The 21,909-nt window shown below is 44.9% G+C and overlaps 1 protein-coding gene across 8 annotated transcripts in view; it reads left to right on the forward strand.

The window, feature by feature from the left end:
• The window catches only part of rims2a (regulating synaptic membrane exocytosis 2a), a gene marked incomplete at both ends in the record, with an annotated part of 122,544 nt that overhangs the window by 22,016 nt on the left and 78,619 nt on the right, over positions 1-21,909 (forward strand). For all 8 annotated transcript variants that reach the window (XM_083678352.1, XM_083678349.1, XM_083678351.1 and 5 more), the window contains 2 exons: positions 32-242; positions 10,036-10,337. In XM_083678352.1, coding sequence (XP_083534478.1) covers positions 32-242; positions 10,036-10,337 — 513 coding nt within the window. The remainder of the gene's footprint in view (positions 1-31; positions 243-10,035; positions 10,338-21,909) is intronic.

Raw genomic sequence — 21,909 nt, forward strand, 5'->3', positions numbered from 1 at the left:
CTCTGACCCCCCCCCCCCCCCCCCCTCACAGGAAGTTGCACCAGCAGTTTGAGTCCTATAAGGACCAGGTGAAGAAGATGGGGGATGAAACCCCGCAGACTCAGGAGCAGAAGAGCGACACCCCCACCTGCGGAATCTGCCACAAAACCAAGTTTGCTGACGGCTGCGGCCACCTCTGTTCATATTGCCAAACTAAATTCTGTGCACGGTGCGGAGGACGAGTGTCTCTGCGGTCAAATAAGGTAAGGAAATCCACGCACACACGTATACATGTGTGCATGCATGCACAAGCACACACACACACACAGACACAACCCACACACACACTCATTTCTATAATTTAAACTATTTTCAACTTGACATGCTGAATCTATCATGTATGTTCCCTATATTCTAAATAAGCCTCTCAACATTCAAAGATACATGATAGCAAAACAGAATAGTGTTATGTCTTTTGTAAACACATGAGTTAGTATGCCTAAAAATGTGTATATAATGATTGTCCCCTTGATATATTATGGGAGTCAAAGTGTTCAGCAAAGTGTTCAGGTTTCTTGACACCCCGAAATAGCCTGAATTGTCCCTCGATTATTATCTGGAATCCTTGTTTATGAAACATTTGGGTGAAATCAGAAGCTGGGCATCAAGCCAGTGAAGCAGCTCATCACAACAACACATCCCTCTGCTTGTCTATATCAACTCCAATCAATGTCTATAAGAACGAGACACTCTCTGCATCACTTTTGTTGATTCTGTCTGTCATACATTTGATTCAGTGAGGTATCCGGAGGATGTATTGATTTGTGAGGGTCTTGATTTCTGTTTAGAAGGTTTTGCTTTCAGTTCAACTTTTTCCCCACTAGAGGGAGCTTTTATATCCCCTTGTCACAAAAAGCCACCAATCTAATACTGTAGCTTTGTGGTACTGTATTCCATTGCCTAACTAACCTTGTTAAATCCTTCCTACAGAGTAAGCTCCAGCTTTTAGATTGCTAAGCTTTAAAGGATGAGCTTGAGTGTTTTTACTTGGTGCTGCCGCCCCAACCCTCACTGTTGGAATGTGTCTAAGTATACTAATGTTACTCACAACAATCTTTCTCCCTCCTCTCTCTCCTCCCTGTCTCCCATTCCCTTTCCCTCTATCTCTGCTGCATTCCTGCTCTCATGGAATTGCAACAGGAGGACAAAGTGGTTAGCAAATCCTTTTCCAACTTCTGCGTATCTTGGTGTCTGAATACAAGCATCACCTCGCTCATGAAATGCTTTGCAGACTACGATATACACATACAGTGGCTAAATCAGAAATGTATAGGGACATTCTGCAGATAATTTTGATCAATCATGTCTGTGAGTCAATCAAGTCGTGTTTCAATCAAGTCAAGTCATTAAGGACAGATCAACACTGATCATGCATGTGAGCATATACAGTAAATGCACTTTTTATTGCAATGCCAGATTCATATTCACGTCAGGTTGTGAAAATGCTTAGAGGGATGGTCACTGCTACCAAACCATGATCTTTCTGAACACAATCATTTAGAACTTACCGCCTATAAAATAAGTCTGATATTGCATAGTAATGGAGTTCATTTCTTTGTATTATTATCATGATTTTACCGAAATACTACGCAACAACATGTTAATACAATTGACAATTAGCTAATTGTAATTAGCGTTATGACACAGGGGCGACTTAGAGTCACCAGTCCCTCTGTATCGCTTTGATCCCCGGCTGGTCTGAGACCACTGACATAATGACCAGTGCACCGACTGGTCTGAGACCACTGACATAATGACCAGTGCACCGACTGGTCTGAGACCACTGGCATAATGACCAGTGCACCGACTGGTCTGAGACCACTGACATAATGACCAGTGCACCGACTGGTCTGAGACCACTGACATAATGACCAGTGCACCGGCTTGGGCATCGTGTCATAATTCCCTGGACAGAGCTGCTGAACCAGCAGAGAATCCACCCGGTCATCCACTGCCAAGGCTGCCATTGTTGTTGATAGATAATGGGTGCAGGATCAGTTTCTGAGTACAGATGGTGCTGAGTAATGATGGTGGCAGCAGGTTTGCGATGAGTGCAGCAGTGATGGCAGATCTGCCCTGGGATGTGCCCACTGTTGGCCTGCCTGATCTTGGCCATGAAAAGACTCCTTGTTCGCAGGCTTACTGATGTGTGTACACAGAGCCGAGATGAGATGGTAAACTCCCTCCTCAGGGCACCTTCCAGTTCCTTGCTTTTCAGTGGCGTAGCTGGTTTCCGTCGGGTATTTAGGAGACGGTCACGTGTGTTGGCAATTCAGAGGACGCAGGTTTGAGACCTGTGTGAGCTCGGAGCGCGAGGAAGCGATACTGTTGGTAGCAACTTGACGTCTGTTTCATGTACTGATAGAGATACACAGTGTGTGTGAACGCTCCTCTCTTCATCGTTACGTTCAGGTTTAGTATCCTGTTGTAATTGAGGTCAGTGTGATAAGAAGACAGAATGGTGTCATTTGAATTGACTGGACCGTTTATTTTTGAACCACCAGTCATTTTTAAATGGTGCTGGAATATAGCGTTCCTTCAACTACCTGCTAGGCTCGACTGACCGGTTGACTCTAGTATATGAGAGGTGAGAGACTGGTGCCTTACACCCTGGCCTAGGGCGGGGTGGGGGTGGGGGTGGGGATGGGGGGGTGGGGGTGGGGGATCAGTCCAGTAAACAGACATTTACACTCTGGTCTAGGGCAGAGGGGAAGAGGGGGAGGGGGGCTAGGTCAGTTCAGTAGGTGTGCTGTCTGGGCTGGCCATTGGTGACACAGACACTGCCTTCCCTGTGTCTGGTTGCAGAGCGCAGAGCCCCAAGGGCCAGCTGGGCCGTGGATTTGGTTCCCAGACAGGGCTGGATGACCAGATTCTCTTTCAGCCTAAGCCCAGGGAGGCTGATGTCACTGCGGACCTGCTCTGCTCTGCTCTCACTAAGAGTGGCCCATAGTCCCCCTTTACACCTAAAGCCCCAAGGACAGTGGGGGTAGTCAGTGAAAAAGGGGGGCGGGGGGGGGGCTGATTATACAATAGCTGATTAAATCAGACACATTGGACACAAGCTTGTTTAAGTTAAGACATTCACATTGCACTCTCATGATCTCAGCATTGATATGGACAAAGTCATATGAGATTGTAGGTAGTTGTAGTTGCAAATTAGCAGAGGCTTAATGCTCTATTGTGAACAATTGGGCACATTTTGAAATGCCCAGTTAGGTTGACTGAAAGCTTGTATGTCAGTGAAAGAGGTGGTGGTGAAATCTGTCCTTTTTCCATCAGTATACTCTTTCGTCTTTCACAAACGGTGACAGCGGTGGCGAGAGAGATCTTGTTCTGTGAAACGGCATCAATATTTACAAGTCTCAGTGTCTGGGGCAGCTAGCAGAGCTGTTGGACATCGGAATACGATAGGAGAGACTGAGAGTTATAGAGGCAAATGAAGCAAAGGTTTGAGCTGGACCTATACTGAGCTCTGAGAATCAGATGTGTCCTAACTTATTTCAAACAAAAAATGATTTGATATGAATGATGTCTAATGCAGACTGAGTGATCACAGTGTGTATAAGATGAATATTTGCTTGATATTCCAGTAAAGAGGTGAATGACAATCTTGTTATAGTTTTAGTCTCATCGGAGAGTTCAGGTAGCCTACTTGAGGACCTTTATGTAGACAGGTCAGGTGGCTCAGCCTCTGCAGATTTGACAAACGTTATGAATAATTTTGGAGGAATAGAGGGAGCCTTTGAAAGTCAAACTGTGTGTCAATTTTCTGAAATCCCAGAATCCTCCTTGTAGCAGGAGGACTGTTCACCATTTCCTCTGATGTTCTTCAAAAAGGCCTCAGGAATCAACAGTCTCCTGAGAGTAACTCATTCGTGATTAAAGCGACTTTTGAGGACATCACATGTGCTCTTGGCCCTCAGCTTTGCTTCTTTTGCTACAAAATAAGGAGGACTGCATCTTTACGGCCCTCTTCAAAGTAGAAGTAATATTCTAGTGAATAGCATGTTGTTGTGGCGCATCAGAAATAGCTTTGCGAGTCCCTCAGCGTCACGGGCGTGTAACAGCACACATTGGATTCTTTGAGCACAGTTGGGCCGTGCGGCACCGCAGGGGACGCGCTGCATTTGTGATGAGCTCGAATAAGCTCCGGTAGCGGGAGACTCACGCCTGCATTTATTAGTAATGAGGACTTAACTAGTAATACAGCGGTGGTAAAAACATGATTGCGCGCGTTGTTGCTCACTCTTTCACCTCTTTACCCCTCAAGAAGCTGTGACTGTAGTAGGCTAGCGTTTTTAGCCTTTTTCCAAGATTCCACGGCGAGCTTAACTGTATGATTTGAAGCTTTGAATGGGGTTGTATTTTCTATTTGACCGCTTGACAAGGATTTCGCTAGCGCTTCAAAGAATTTAGACAGAAGAACGTTTGGAACATAGGACTGGATGCTATTTTTTGCAGCCTGGACAAATTACTCTCATTATTAGCATCGCGTAACCTTCACGGTGGTTACAGCAGCAGACTGCCTGTTGTTCGAGTTGGAGCTGTCCGTGGTGCTGAAGGTCGGAGCCGCTACTCTTGAATCTAAAGCACACGCCGTAAAATTCTCAAGACATTAGGATTACAGACGCTGTTTTTCTGCATGGACATGATGTTTCCTGTCGGTATCATGGGTAAGATTTGAATGGGATTGTTTTTCTTGGTTTCACTACGATGAGTTCACATTAGTCGAATGTTCTTGTTGCAAAAATAATTGTGCATGTACAGTGTTTCACTATGTTGTTATTCAGAGAATGTATTTGAATGTCGATAGTTAATTGACATTTGGCATCTAAACATTTTGTTTATCTATTAACATGTTATAAAGCATCCTATTAGGCTTTACAATTCTTGCTGAGAGACAGCCTAAATATTGTTCATATTTTAATGTAGAGAACATTTTCTGGCAAAGTTTTCAGTTCTATATGAACTCTGAATGGATTTAGTAATTCTTAAGATGTGAATTGGCGAGCAGTGCAAACATTTCCAAAATTGCATGCCAAATGATTAAGTGCGACCAAAATAGATTTTGGCTGTAATAATATCACAGCGGTGTCTGTTTGGGCTTATAGAGGGGTCTAGGAGGCATCTGTCATGCCTCTCTGAATCCCCATTCTCTCATCTCTAAAGCCACTATCACATGTCTCTCTCTGAACTTTGGTAAAAAAAAAAAAAAAATAAGGGCATAAATATGCATCAAGACTATTATTATTACCGCGGCACACTAAAATTAGAACCTCATTAAAATGTAATGCTCCACGTGCCAGCCAGTATTTGAGCATGTGAGTGTGGCTCTTCTTTCATCCTCATTTATTTCATGAAAGGTATGAAATGACCTATAAAGAGCTTCTTAATGAGATCTACAGACACATAGAAAGAGATATAGAGGATATGTCACCCACAAAACCTTTTTTTAACTTGTGCTAAATAGAAATGGCATGTTATATGGAGAAGACAAACATGAGTGCAGAATGAAGAGTTAACAGGCATATTTAACATATACTGTACAATAGTGTACAGATTCCTGATAACTTCAATCTTGGTTTAAGTGAAGTGCAGATCACCTGTGTCAATTCTATTTGTATTTGTTTTAAGGAGTGGGCCACTCCATTCATAGTTGTAGCAGCTTATTGGATAGAGACAGTGGAGAAAAACAGGAAAGTGTAGAGGGTATGTCAGCAGGGCATGAGCCGGATTCGAACCCATGCCAACATGGGCATATGTGTGTGCTGTATGTTATGGTACTAGATCACTGGACCACCCCAGGCCACAACCTGTCTCAATTCTAATATCATTTTGTGGGCTATATGTTCATGACTTCGTTCAGTGCATATTTCCACACTAGTTTATTCCCAAACCATCGCATAAATCAGGAGATGATTGTGTATGTTTTCATACCACTTGGTTTAAGTACCAGCCTCTGTCTCCAAGCCAATGTTCTCAGAACACTCCTTGAATAATGAGTTTTTAATGAGCAGTTAAGTTCAGTTCAAGTGAGAGAGGGAAACAAGCAATATGATACCTATGACAGTTCATTCACCGCTACATGAATATTTGACCATGCACATCTCTCTTTAGTGTGTGCTATTTTGCTCTTCTCTTTTGTTCTCAATGATGACCAAGATCACTGTAACATCATCAAAGGTTATGGATGGATTCAATCTGAACAAACTCATGATAACTGAAAACAAACATCTTTTTTCAACAGAACAATTGGACTCAGGGAATATTCTTACAAAATATGGTTCTAATTCTGCTGATATGTCATTGCGGTATTTCATTTTTTTAACATGAACTTCACCTCAACTCTTTATAGTTTAAAAATATCATGCTGATGCAATTTGCCTCTAATGTTGTGACGACAAGATGTTGTAGTGATGCTTTGTGGCCACAAGAGAGAGCTAAATTACTAAGTATACTGCAATACTGCATCAGCACCAAAGAAGAGGATTGCTCGTCTCCTCTCTGGTAACTTTGATGTAACTCCACAGGGTTGACAGCAAAGCACAGCCAAGCACAAAATGTGATAGCTCAAGGCTGCGCTCTATCTTAAGGGAGTTCCAGGCAATGCAATAAAGATATATTAAAAGGATAGGAATATATATTGCACATTGGCCATATACTGTATATATAAAGTATGACCCCACTTTTGTCATACGGCAGCAAAATTCAATGCTGAATGCTGCTAATTTTAGATTGATTTTATTGATTCAATATGGAGTGTCTCAAAATGGAAGACCTCACTTTGTATGTGAGTGAATGCATTTTTTAGAGTCAATTAGAATTACCAATGAATGTACTCTGAGTCTGAAGAAACACATTAGATAGCAAATGATATATTGATCTAAACTGCTTGGCGTTTCTTAACCTCAATGTATCACTTCAGATAGCACATACAGTATAGTGCATATCGTTTCTCCACTGTACACTACGTGTGGAGTGCTAGGTTTTTAATTTCTATTTTTGGGTGCAGGTTCAATGACTATGAAATGTGCAAACACAGGGAGAAATGGCCCTGCCTGGGGGGGGCCCAACCCCCCCCTCCCCCGGCCCCCCTCCCCCAGCCTGCACTCAACCGTGAAGAGTTAAGCTGAAGGGAAGCAGGGTGAGGGGAGGGCGGGGGGGGGGGGGGGGGACAGCAGTCTGGCTGCAGTGAACACACCTCTGGCCATCACAGCTGCTTGACCTGTGTGTATGTGTATGTGTGACTGTGTGTGTGTATGTGTGTGTGTGTGTGTGTGTGTGTGTGTGTGTGTGTGTGTGTGTGTGTGTGCATGCATGTATGTGTGTGTGTGTGGTTTAGGGAATATTACAGATGATACGATAGCCTATATGTGTCACCCTTGTGCTATCTGCCACATCACTAGATGGACTACACATTCTGCGTGGAGACACTGCTTGTGTGACTAAGGACCTTGTCAGGAGAGAAAACCCTCAATGTAACATGACGTTTTTCCTTCTGAGACTGATGATGACTATTGGATTAGGGATTTGCCTACTACGTCTTAACGAGAAACATTGACTCCAAAGCAGCTAAACAGTCACCTATGTTAAACCATCTGTCCTATTTTTGATTGTTTTCACATGTTGTACTGTCATCCAACCTTATCTTTGGAAGCATGCAAATGTCGCAAGTCATAGGTTAGAAGTTTGAGGCTCAGCCTGCTCAGCATTCATTTGGCCTGGATGTCTTCATGGCCTGTTTTTGGAATACTAATGTGCTATTAGGTATGCACTGATGAGATAAAAGAACGAGTATGTGCAGTCTGAAGCTCGGAACGTGGTCAATTATTATTGGCAGATTGGAGAACTGCACCGCCACTGACTCTTATGTTAATTGCACTTGTGAGGGGTAAATAAGTAGGTCATGGCTGATGTACAAGGCTCTCGCTATCTGTGAAAGAACTGGGCTATGTTCAGCAGAGAGAGAGATTGCGGTAATGAAGAGGATGTGTGACGTTGCTGAGGTAGAGCGTAGCCTGGGGGGGTGCAGGAAATGAGCTCTCTCATTGGCTGAGGTGGTTTAGGTAGACAACCTCTCATTGGCCTTGGGGCTTCAGGGGCTGACCTCTAGTTCTAGGGGCTGACCTAAAATGTCTTAGCATGACCCTGCAAAGATTATTCACTGGCCCTAGGTCCATTGTCACCCTAGGTTACATAAAACAATTGTTTCCCCCCCTTGAACAATGCTTTGTTCATGTGATGCATTATTATGATGCGTTAGTCGATACAGTGACATGTAAAGGGATGACCTGTTTCAGATTCATGGTTGGAAACCCCACTTGTACCAGGGGAGGTTGGTGGAGGTAGAAATCGGAGGACGGGCTCATTGTAATGGACGGAATCGAATGAGGAATGGTATCAAACGCGTGTGACAGTTTGATACCATTCCTCATTCCATTCCAGGCATTATCGAGCCCGTCCTCCGATTTCTACCTCCACCAGCCTCCACTGCACTGTACTGTGCATAGCAGCTGCAAGCCACTGGCCTGCAGCCCTCTGAGACAGACATGGACACACAGTGACCCTGATCTGAAATACGCATCAGTAGTGGACACACATGGATACGGCTTGGTGATATGTTCCCACAGGGATGGCCCCTTTTGTACTTCTGGTTTCACTGAAGCCCGCCTCCAAACCAGAATATGACATAGACTCCTCCCCCTATTATTGATTGATTGTTTTTTTTAAATTATTTATTTGATTGGATGAATACAAATTCATAAAGATGAACAAAGTTAGGAACATACATTATACACCATGTTATATAGATTTGCTGGTTCCAAAGGCTTGGATTTCTTCTGTGTACTAGATTGAATGCCAGTTCTGCTTGAATAGTCTAAGGTGTATATTTTCTATCTACATGTAGAGATTGGAGACTGGAATGTTGTTGAATGATTACATGGAACATGTGTCATGTTAGCCCCATGTGTTTTAGAGGTTATTCAGCACCGACAGCTGCGGTGGTTAGGGGGGGAGAGAGAGAGTGGCAGTTGAGCTGCGTCGATGGCGGAGTGATCAGGGCTTCTGTCGGTGCCTGGATTTATGAGGCTAATGTGGTGTGTGTGGTGGAGCTGCAGAGGAGAGCAGACGCAGCCAGAGCTCAGAGCTCAGAGCTCAACACGAGCCTCCCCTTCCATCCTTATGGTTCTACTCCCAGGCCAGGGGAGGCTGGTGGAGGTAGACATTGGAGGACGGGCTCATTGTAATGCATGGATCCTCATTCCATACTATGCATTACAATGAGCCTCCAATTGTCTGATTTCTGCCTCCCTCCATCCCTCTGGTTCAACTCCCAGGGCTCTGACTGCAGAAACACAGGAACAGCCCCCAGCACCCTTCCTTCTTAACCCACACCTCACTAATGGCATGAAGCAGCCTAAAGTCCCTCCTACAATATCCTCCAAAACCTGGATTGTTTTTTGATATCATTCATTGACTTTCCATCTTATTTATATTATTGATATTAGTTTCTATCCTGTTCTTGTTTGTAATATAATCTGTCCTTTATCTGTATGACATACATATTCTTAATTCTATCCCAATAAAGATGCATTCTAGACAACCCTAAATAGAGCCTTTTTTGAAGTTGTAAAAAACTGTAGGGAGGGGAGTGTAGATGTATGTGAGATACACTGAGAGAACTTCCGATTCCTAATCAGACTCACAGACTATCTAGACAACCAAAACTACTCCCAAAATAAAACGTGCTTATGCATACAACCAGAATACTCTCCAAGGCTACTGTATGTGTATGCACTATTCCATCATCCACCTCATCTCTACAACTCTCAAAAATGATTGGTATTTCAAACAGGTTCAAGTATCCTGATTTGATGATACTTGTACAAATAGGGATTCATTGGTCCCAGTCTTCCATTACAGTTCATAACCACACTATCGCTGCACGTCCACGGTCACTCCAGGCTGCTAATCTCCTCTCTCCTCTGTGTACAGGTTATGTGGGTATGCAACTTGTGCCGAAAACAACAAGAAATCCTCACCAAATCGGGAGCGTGGTTCTACAGCGGCGGCTCCAACACTGCCCAGCCACGGGGCGTATCTGAGGGTCCCCGAGGCCGCAGGCACGAGGAGGCACCTCAGGAGAAGAAGGCCAAACTGCAGGACCCGTCCCTCTACCAGGGACCCTCAGGGGACATATCCACACCAGCCAGACCTCACGGGCTCCCCAGACAAGAGTCCCTCAAAAACGGTTCAGAGTTGAGGCACTCGGGTCCAGGCGACGCACCCATAGATAGGTGAGTCTGGCCTGGGGGCTTTTGCTGTGTGTGTGTGTGTGGGCGTGTTTATGTGTGTCATTTTGCCTTTTTTTAAATGAAATGTTTGCCCAGGGAAAAACGCATGTTAAAAGTGAAACCTGTATACTGTACCAAGCTGTTTTATGTGGCCATTTAAGTTGAAATGCTTTTAGCAAGGGAAGGAACTTTTAGCAAGGGAAATTTAGCTCAGATCTGAGGATGGGGAGGGGTGTGAGGATTAATACAAAACAGAAAAGCAGTGGCTCCCAGCAAATTAGTGTTTCTTGAGAGTGGCAGTTTAGGCATATACTGTACTGTATGCCTACATAAAGGAGCCTGTGCGCTGAGCCCAGGGGCCTATAAAAGAGACAGGGACATAGCGTCTTGATACTAGCTCAGCATTTAAGCATTTATACACATAACACACACGCGGGCACACACACATGCAATGCCCACACACACACACACACACACACACACACACCCTTCTGTACAAAACTACAATACTGACACACACTGACACACACACACACACACACACACACACACACACACACACACACACACACACATACATACAGTACAAGCACACATACACACACTCAGTGACTTGTGGCTTTGATCTCTCCCCTTAAGTCAGGCTCAGCTAGAGGGATTCCCTAGCTGGTGAACTGGTGGTGAATACTGCATTCACTGTCGCTCCCTTTGAAGCAGAGACCAGATGTAATGGAGCTCTGCAACCCATCACACAAACTATACCTTTGCTTGATATCCTGATGTTTTACTGCATAGGCATGTTTTCAGATAAGAGCCCAGCAAGGTTGGATGTTTGAGGAAAGACAGAAGAATGTTGAGATAGATATACTGAACCATAGATGACATAGACTGACATGCCTATGTCATGAAGTGTTATGTCACTGTTATCAAAAGGCATTGATTGAGCCAACTGTGTTTGTGCTAAATGCACATTCACATGCACATCCACAGAGAAATGCTCCTGATAACACTTCCATATTGCTCAGTACCCTGCATCACAGCAAGTGTGAATTGGTGTAGTAACATTTATGACCATGTGGTGGCTCCTTCCCCTCTCTCTCCCCACTGGAAGAGAGAATTGCACACGTTTATCTCATGTATCCTGTAAAGCAAAAATCTGTTTCTGTCTTGTGTCACTGTGAGACTGTGATTTCATGGGTTCCATCACCCCGGGGTCAGTCCTGGTGAGCTGCCCTGGAACAAACAGATGTCCTCTTCCTACAGCCGGCACTCCATGCCCAGTGGATCAGGCTTCCTGATGGGAAGAGGGGGATTGTGGGCCATGTGTCATGCCGTCCGGTGTAGAGCAGGCGCAGCATGCCGCCTGGCTCCAAAGAGAGCCCCCCCCTTCCCCACCCTGACTCACACCCCGTGACACACACAACACATATCTACACACACGTGCGTGTGCACGCACACACACACATACACACACACACATACACACACACACACACACACACGTGCATGTGCGCGCGTGCACACACACACACACACACACACACACACACACACACACACACACACACACACACACACACACACACACACACACACACACAGCAGACAGGAGGTGTGTTTCACCAGGCCCCATTCCTCCCCCTCGCCTGTTTCTTTGTCGACCTTGCAAAGGTGTACTTGATGGCCCGCATCCCCCCTAGTCCAGCACTGGGACAAACAAGCCTATACCCTATTGTACCCCACAGTGGGTTTAGAGGCACAACTCATTAAGCCTGTGTCCTCTCTCTCCCATTACCACCTTGTGTTGGATGCATTCTACTCCCAGGGTCATTGTAAATAGGAAAGATTAGGAGAGATCATTCCTGGGAAAGTTCTGCATACTTTGCTGTTCTAGATCAATGTGCATAGCAACCATGGGGGTACTGTGATCGTGGCACCAGTCTGCCATTTTACAAAGTGATTAGCAGACTGTCAGTGCTCTTGCAGTCTTGTGACTGTTACTCAGCCAGATGATCATCAAGACAGTTTCAATGCCCAGAGGTAATGTCCAGAGGTAATGTCCAGAGGTAATGTCCAGAGGTAATGTCCAGGGCTATCTCAGCTGTGGTATCATTGGACACTATGGTAGACACATTCTTCATTGTTATCTCTGTCCTGGAAAAGTAGGTTATGACAACAATATGTTTCCCATCACAGCACATTGACATAACAGGTCATCTTGGTCTCTGGATACATTTGGAAAAGCATTTGGAAGCATTTCAATCACATAAAAGATAATTAGCATTTTTACTTTTCTGTAACAGCGTTCAGCATTAGAGAGTTAGTGGGTTAGTGAAATAACTTGGTATAAATGCGTTTTCTCTAATCATTTATTAAATCTTATCGCCGACAAAGAGAGGTAATTCTGGGGTCGTTTTATTTCAGTATCAGATAAATCAGGCTGATCCAGGCTTACTGTAGCCTATGTTCTAGGCTTTCTATATTAATTGATTTTATGGCTGAGAGAGGAGGAATGGTAGCAGTGAATGATTCTGGCTTTGGCAGCGCTGAGTTAAATGGTGACACAACAGGAAACAGGCTGTCTGAAAATTCACGGGATAATGGCGATGATGGATTGTGGAGAGCCCATAAATAGAACTCCTACTGCATAAGCACCAAAAAACATTAATCTTAAAGAATGTTTAAATTAACTCTGAATCTATTCCACTGAAGAAGAAAAAAACCTGACAGCCTATTTATAAGGAGAAATAACTTGGGAAGGGGTCTAATTTATCTTGGTCTCCAAGGTGTCATTTGAATGAACACACAGATACGCGGGGACAGTTACTGTGTGGGGAGCGGCTGATGAAACAACAATAATTACACCAGAATTAGAATATAATTACTTACTTGTGTTTCTCAAGGTTTCCCCACTTGTATTCATTCCGCCCAGCTCAGCCCCAACCCCAGTCACAAACCCATTAGCGTTGTCTTAGTACAGCAGGATACACGAATACAGCAAGCAAGCACCAAACGCAGTGTTGAGTCTGCAATATTGTTGAAGAGAAGTGAACTGATAGGCACAAAGAGCATGATTATCTGATATTGAATCCTTTTTTGTCCATCCACTCCTAGATTTACAGTAAATTGTATCACTCTCATGTTCAACGATAGGTTTGGTGTTGTACTAGCTGAAGATCATGAGTGTTTGAGCTAAACATTTGTCCGGGAATGTGGTAGTCTTGAGATGCAATCAGCTTGAGGAATAGAAAACAATTATGTATTACATAAGATGCACATTTCAGTGTTTTCAGCTGAGGGCTACTCCTACTGTGCAGTATGTGTCTCTCCAAACAACATAGGAGATAGAGGAACGCTTATTATTCATCTGAAAGCATAACCAGAGAGTTTGTTAAACATATACTGGATGCATCTTTTCTTACCAAGGCTTCACATCCGTGCCTTACACTCATCCCTGTCCAGCCACTTATGTGTCTTCTGTGTTAAATTGCCCTTTGCTTACTGCAACTCCCGTCTGAGCATGCAAAGTTGAAAGGCAACCTCCCCTGTCCTCCCACATAGAATCATCCATGGTGAAATGTGAGTAAACTCTGTCAGGGCCATTAGACTTCATCTCAGCTGTGGGTCCATCCCGTCCACTCCCCCTTCCCTCTCCTCTTTTAGAGGTATTAGAATGCCTTGTCCTCCTCCTTTATTACTTATGAGAGCTGATGGTTGGCAGCCAAATATGGCAAAAATACTGACGACAGCATCTCTGCTCGCCCATGTATTGTATCCACGCGCGCGGGACCAGAGTATGAGAGTGAGAGGGATATAGCAGGCGTGTGCGCGAATGAATGCGTGTGTGTATGTGTGTGTTTGTGTGTGTGTGTATGCTCTCTCTAATAGGCAGAGAGAAATATGAGTTGAATATGAGGCAGCCCTTGGTGCACCGGCAAGGGATGCTTGCTAGAAGATGCCTCGATGCTTTTCCCCGTTCGTTGTCTCACCTCCACTGATGAGAAGAGCTCTTTCTACAGTCAGAGGAAAAAGCTCCTTACCAGCACCTGCGTTTTGTCGGTTTAAGTTAGGAGCATTATGACTGAAGAATCAAGCCTCGACTGCTTCTATAAGGACACTTTTTACCAAGATGAGGAGAAATATGGAACTTAATCGCTGTCTTCTCGTTTAATGCGCCCCTGGAGATAGAGGGGGTCCGGAGCGAGCGCAGGTGGATGTATTGTTTGTGAAGGAAAGGGCCATACTGAGGATAAAGAAACGGGAGAGAACGGGAAAATGCAGTTTGAGACATTGCGTCAGTTTTGTAGCTCGGTTTTATCCCATTTTAATGGGGCTTTTTCGCCGCCTCAGAACATTCTGCAGACAGAGCTATTTGAACAGGCGTTAAGCAACATCGGGTGAGTGATTCCTTTGTAAGAATGTCTGATTTATGACGGGATTCCCCGTTGGTATGTCAAAGGAGTATTCGAAGAGAGGGGGGGTTCGGTTATCGATCTGCATCCTATGCGAAGACGTAGGCTGTCGGGGAGTTGCAGTTGCTATTTCTCGCAGCGAGATGCTGGACGGAAGACCGTGATGTAGCCTATACCTAAATGCCGTTTTGGGCGTGAAACAATACGATTTATATATTTCGACATCGCTGAGGTGTGAGTGTGTGTTTTCTGTCTACCGCTGCCGCTGCCGCATGTGTGTGTGCCGCTGTGCCTTCTTGCGCGGATAACATGACGGTTATTTCGTAATAGTGCTGGAATCATTTGTGACCCTCCTCTCCATACGCCTTGGTAATTACATCCATTCTACTCGACCGATGCATTATCATTTACCCACTCGAATACTTGGATTCTTTTCTTAGACATGCCAGCAGCAGTCTTGTGATAATGCAGAAATGAATTCGTCCCTGACCCATGTAATGTTTCATGTTTTTTCCAAGTATTCTTGGAAATTCAACACTGTCTTGTGTGATCAGTAGCCTAAATACTTGCAGTTACATTCCATATTATTCCCTTTTGGAATAACTGTCAATGCAGTAAATGTTACTGCACTGACAGTTCTCTCTCTCTCTCTCTCTCTCTCTCTCTCTCTCTCTCTCTCTCTCTCTCTCTCTCTCTGTGTGTGTGTGTGTGTGTGTGGATGTTGGATGTCTGTTGGATGCACTGATGCACATATGATTAGTCTACTAAATGTTCAATTCCCATTTGGGTATGTCCCTACTCATCTGTCCTAGTATGGTTGTTGGAAAATGATTCCGACTGCAGAGAGGATGTTCGGAACTGGAATCCTTGACCTGCAAGGGGAAGGGATGATCTACAGTGATGGGATGTGGTCAAAGAGAAAGTGCAGGCATTTTGTCGAGACAAGCCTACAGATACAACATGCATCGTGTCTCCAGGGACTGTGGGTCTTTCCCTCCAGTCTTTTTTCTTTTTTCACCCTGAGAAATAATTTACAGCATTGCCTCACTCTCTGCCCCCACGCATTACATGCCCAGCACACTCAACCTCTGAGGTGCAAGTAACGCAGCAGGCTGCTGTGTGCTCCAACAGTCGCCTACTGTACTAGCATCCCATTAGAATGAGTGAATTGTTTTTACTTTGAACATTCCTTCTCCCCTCTGTGTACTATTTGTCAATGAACAACAAACACAATTCAGGATGGTGTACAGAGAAACAGCCCACCTCTTCTAATGACAGTGAGCAGTAGAGTTGCAATTGAGTTGCTTAAACCTGTGTAGTTACACAGTAATAACAGTAACAGCGTTGGATTAACGTTATTTCAGTGTTTACTATACATTGAAGCAAGTCAAGATCTCTGTAATCTGTTAATCCCCTTTTCGTGCTTCCTTAGCTACGACGGAACTGCTTCAGTCTGACTAAACTGTGTGTTCAGAACCCTTTTTAGATCTACTCTTGCATCTGGATCTGGCTAAATGTGGAGGATATGATATTTCCTCCTGACCCAGAGTTGTAACACAGTTCCATATCCAGACGTGACATTACTGGAGAGAGAGAGAAGCTGGACCTCTCGGATCAAACTCACCACTGTCAGAGTAGAGGCAAAAGGCTATAGAGGCTCACTTAGTAAGACACAACTGACCACTCTATGAAAGATCAAGTGCTGTCAGTGTCCCTCAGGCCAGACTACTGTTTCCAACATGGTCTACCCTGTGACTGTGCATTTCCAGAAGGTTTGTAGAATTGAACTGCAGGCTACATGACAACCCCTGACCGCAACAACAAACCACAGTTTACTTTTATCAGTGGCCATCAGTTCGATCCTCCTCTGTATTAGAGTCTTATCTCTTTCTCTCTCTCTCTCTCTCTCTCTCTCTCTCTCTCTCTCTCTCTCTCTCTTCCTACGCTCCTCACTAATGGGTTATGCTTTTAGATCCAGCTCTATGTATTATGCATGTGTGCGTTAGTAGAGGTCCTAATGGTGTCCAGGATCTGTTCTTAGAAGTCCTGAATGGTTCTGTACTGTGGGGACATACGCACACGCACACACGCGCACACACGTGCACACACGTGCACACACGTGCACACACGCGCGCACACACACACACACACACACACACACACACACACACACACACGCACACACACACACACACACACACACACACACCCGCTGGGTTTGTTCCAGGAAACGCCTTCGGACCTGTGAGATATTACTCCTTACCCTGATGAGATTTTCCTGTTCGTGGGAGGTAGAACGGATATATGCATACAGTAGCTCTACAGTAGCATATACTGTAGGCATACAACACTTCAACTGTATGTCACTGACCTCTCAGAACTTGAAACATGACACTTCAAGACATTGATTCAGTTGCTTGTCACCATGTCAGTTGTCCATAACAGTTTACTATTTACAAAATATACGTGTCATTGCTTCATTTCGACATTTGAAGCTCACATGAAGCTGAACTAGACAGTCAAGTCAGCATGCATGCCCTTCTGCTTTCCCTCCTGCCTGTCGTGGTTTCAGTCAGTCATGGGGCAGAATCATAATGAGGTGTTTCTGAGAGACGGAATACCCCGACTTCCTCCTCCTCCCTCCAGTGGGGCGGTTGCCACGGTGATATTGTTTGATCAATAGAGAGGATGATGTGTCCCCTATTCGTTAATCCTGGTGTTAGCCCGACCTGGAGGAGGGAACGAGGGATGCCCCTCTCTAGCAGAATACTAGTAGAGGTGTGAGTGGGAGTGCAGAGCTGGGGAGGCTGGGTAACATATACCGTAGGTGGTGGACTGGAGGGTTGAAGTAGAGAAGGGGATGTATACTTGGTAAGGAGTGTGATGGAGGTGTAGAGGGGGAGATTTTTTCATCAGATTAGAGTGATGAATGTAGGGCTTGTCTTTAGAGGTGGAAGCAGAGACAATTGTGTATTTTGGGTTTGGATTTTTCAACAAATCGCTTCACTTGATTTTCCTCTCAAATCCTCACCACAGTGACATTTGGAGTCAACTTTGAACATGCACACATAACCAGGATCGGAGCTCTAGGCCTATAAGTGGTTAGCTTAGTTTCCCATTTTGTCTTTTTGGGGCGAAGCAAAGTCTAGAGGAGGAAGATAAGAGAGAAGAAGAGGAGGATGCTGGGACACCCAGGCATCAGTCACCATGGTGACAGAAATAGAGAAGAAGGAGACAGACAGGCAGCAGCTTGTGAGACTCTGTGAACTGCCTTAGTCCCAGATGAATGTTGAAGTTGGCAGAGGAGGAGAGGAGGAGAGGAACAAGCAGAATGTAGACCCAGAAACACCCAGAGACAAGGACACCCAGCGTGCTCCCCCACCTCCACCATGACTCCAAGGTTCTGGTGGGTCTTAGCACTCCTCTAAAGCCCTGCCCAGCCCCCTGCCCAGTCCCTTAGCCCCCCCCTCCCGGTGGTAGCATGCCTGGGTGTTACTGGCACTCATCAGTTGTAATTAAACCAGTCCTTTATTGGTTTTGCCCTCGCTGAGGGAGACGTGGAGGGCCTTGTTTTATTGCCTCAGTCTAACAGTGGGTTATGATCACAGTGTGCATGCAGAGATACCAGGGATGGGGAGAGTGGGAGAGGTGTAAAGAGAGAGAGTGTGTGAGAGAGAGAGAGACAGAGAGAGAGAGAGAGAGAGACTGAATCGATATGCTCCTGCTTCTCACAGAATCATATGGCAGCATCAGAGAGCCGGGAGCAGTGGGTTCTGTGGCCAGATAAGCATCAGGCTAATGTCCTGGGCTCAAGGCATGGTGCTGCTGAGAGATTGAGGTGAAATTGCCTTTGCAGTTGGTCACAGGATGGTAGGCAGTCCTGTACGGTACACGTGATGTCACATACTGGGCTGTACCTATAACAATACATCCACTACAGCCATTCTCCTTGAGAGAAGCAGTGGAAAGCATGCAGAGGATACAGAAGGCTGGCCGAGCTAACAGGGACCACAACAAAAGATAGACCCTGCACCTTTACAACGAGAGACAGGGCCCTGTATGTGACGGTGACATCTGGGCTCTTTCATGCTCACAGAGCGAGACTGATTCCCTGAAAGGATGATGTGTGTGCGAGCATCAGCCTTAACATGTCATTAGGGGCTGCAATAGGAATAGCCCCCCCCCCCCTCCCCAGTAAAGCTGCTTTTCAGCCCTTCTGTGGAGGCCATCACCGACCTGCCTGAGGTCCCTAACTTTGGCTCTCTCTCTCTCTGCACACTGATGGGACTGAGATGAAAAGAGGATTGCTGAGTGGCATTCAACGTGGTGAGTGTGAAACCCGGCTCTCTTGCGTTTGTGTTCATAAAGTTGATGCCCATCCCAAGGGTCTATTTTTTTCTTTTGAAAAGCTTCTCTTTCTGCTGCAAACCAGATGTCTGATGTCATCCTGTTTTTAAATAGCAGAGAAAGAGAAATTGCACACACTGCATGGGAGTGGTGCAGATGCAACCATATTGTGTTGATGTGATGCTATTTGTCAATGTCATAAGGCATGTATACCTTCTGATTCTACTGTACTATCTAGTAAGTTTAAGTATGTCTTTTCTACACTTAACTGTCTTAGCAGTATGTAATGCCTGTCCCATCAAGGCCATAACTCCATAACTCTTCTTTCAGCCTTGGTGTTCACTGACGATGTTATTGAAGGTCAAACAACCTCTCCTGGTCATTTAAAAATACAAGACATGTAAGGCACTTCAAGTAGTCCATTTTAGGCTATTGATTAGGACTTTTAGCCCAGGTGCTTATTGTCCCCACTATGACATCGGGGAGGGGACTGTGGATCGGTCTTCGTATCCATTCGTGGTGCATCTTGCCATAGAGATCCAGCATATACAAAATTGTTCATGATTCATGGAGGGACTAGATGTTCACTGTAGACTTGTTCAGTTGTGGAACCTCCTAGAGAAGACTCCTGGCTGCCCATTCTTTCTTGTGACACATTTGACACATCTGGCACAAATTTCAAAGTCTTTCCTCATCAAGGTTCAGGAGGACCATCGTTAGCACACATGAAATTGAATTAACAGCTGCTGTGGAATTTCATGTGTATCATGTGCGTGTTTCACTGATCCTTAAATACAGCTGTTTTTTTAATCATGAGTACACAATTGACCTACTGTAACAGCACAATGTTATATGTTTTGTTGGCTGATGAATACACATAATCCCGTTGCTTTGACCCAATTTGATTTCTATTTCGTGCTCAGATTTATTCAATTTCCAAAAATACATGAGAACCAGAGCGATAAAGCAATAATCAAAAAGCTTAATCTAAACATCTGTGTCTTGGCTGCTCTCCTCTGCTGCCTCATCACCAGCCCACTCTCAAATCCTCTTGTAAGATACTGATGTTATTTTGAAAGCTCAATGAGACTAATTATGTCCATATTTCGCCAACATTGCACCATTGCACCATGCTCTCCGTCTCCCTGCCCATGTACAATTAACTCTGTTGATTTGTGTTGCAAATGAACTGGCCCTTACTGGGATCCATCCTCCCTACGTGTCTCTCCCAGCCGAGAGGACCAGCTGAAAAGTGATCAAAAGCCCACTTGCTGGCAGCTGCTGAGCAAACAGGGAGAAGCACCAGTAACTGTCTCCTGCCTCACTGTTATTTCTGGAGACTGCTGGCATTAATGAAATTCCATGTAATATTCATTTAATTCAGTATGTTTACTAGTTCATTAGGTTTTAGGATAGCAGTTGATTTGATCTCCGGGGGTGGTGAGGAGGAAGGAAGCAAACTTTGAAGATTTTTCCGAGGCTCTCCCCGTTTATTCATACCACTCACACTCTGATAAAATCAGGGTGTTATGGCGATGTTCTTTACACAGTTCTTGTCAGTTCCCAAAAAAATAATCTTCTTGTCACCTACTGTATACTCTTACTTCTGCTAGACCACTCCACTGTTCTCCGTGGCAATTGCAGGGCTAGATCTCAAGGGCATTTTGGAATCTGAAGATAAGTGTTGTCAAAGATAAAACGATTTCCAAACTGCAGCCCCTCTGCCCTGTTAAGATCACTGCCAGCCAGCTTGTATCAGAGTCGCTGTCCTTTGCAATTACAATTAACCTGCGCAGGCCTTTGGTCTCTGGCTCGGCAAAGGCTTTATGTGGATTAATTGGTTCAGACAGTGGACTGCCGGACACAGTATTATTGCATCATCATCCTTGCCATTGAGAGTGTAGGACCAAATGTCTCGCCTCTGATCAGTGACCTCCCAGGTACACAAGGATTCATGAATCCATCATAGTGTGAAGTGGAGTATATTGTTGCACCATTGTTGAAATGGCTTGCTATAGCAGTTGTACAGTAGGTAGCTCAATAGGGACCCAACCCAAGTCTTTGCTGCAGTAGTAAAAATCTACAGTCGACATTCTGGCAGAGGGTCATAATCAAAACTCAAGCCCAGAGGTTCAGTTATTTGTTTATTGCTTAGAATAGCTCATTGGGTATTAAAAAAACATTCATTAAAGCAGTTCACTAAAACAGTTACTTGAAATATGTATTTCTTAACTTTCCCCAACCCCTGTCTCTGCCATATCACTTTCTTTGTTTGTGTTCTGGCACTGTGTAATACATGTTCTACTTAGCTAAGGTTGGAGATGTTTCCATGAGTGATCTCCATCTGTGTGGTGTCGTGGCATCTCTCTTTCCGACAGTGAGAGTGTGTCAGAGCAGAGAGGGGAAGCATGGCCATTCGCATGCATGGCTTACTGCCCCCAGGCCCTACAGCAGGGGCCCCTTTTAGGCTCCTTCCTGGAGAGGCTGGGAGATGGAGACACTTCCATGGAGCCACTGGCTACAGTATGACAGTCTGGGAACCCAGGGCTTGCCCTGCCCTGTCCTGTCTCACCCTGTCCTAGAGCATCCCAGAGCAGGCAGCAGGCTCAGAGAGAGGCTCCTAAGCAGGACAGGGCAGATCACCACATGTCCACACACTCTCGGGGGGGGGGGAGCGGGTCAGAAAAAGAAAATTATTGAAACTACTGCATTAGAACCTCCTGACTTACTCACTTTGAGTAACGGTATTGTAGTCAATCTAGGGATAGGCTACCTCTGTGTTCAAGTTTGATTTGATCTAGCTAGTTTGCCTTCGG

The sequence above is a fragment of the Argentina silus genome, assembly GCF_951799395.1.
Source record: "Argentina silus genome assembly, chromosome: 10".
NCBI classification, from domain to species: Eukaryota; Metazoa; Chordata; class Actinopteri; order Argentiniformes; family Argentinidae; genus Argentina; species Argentina silus.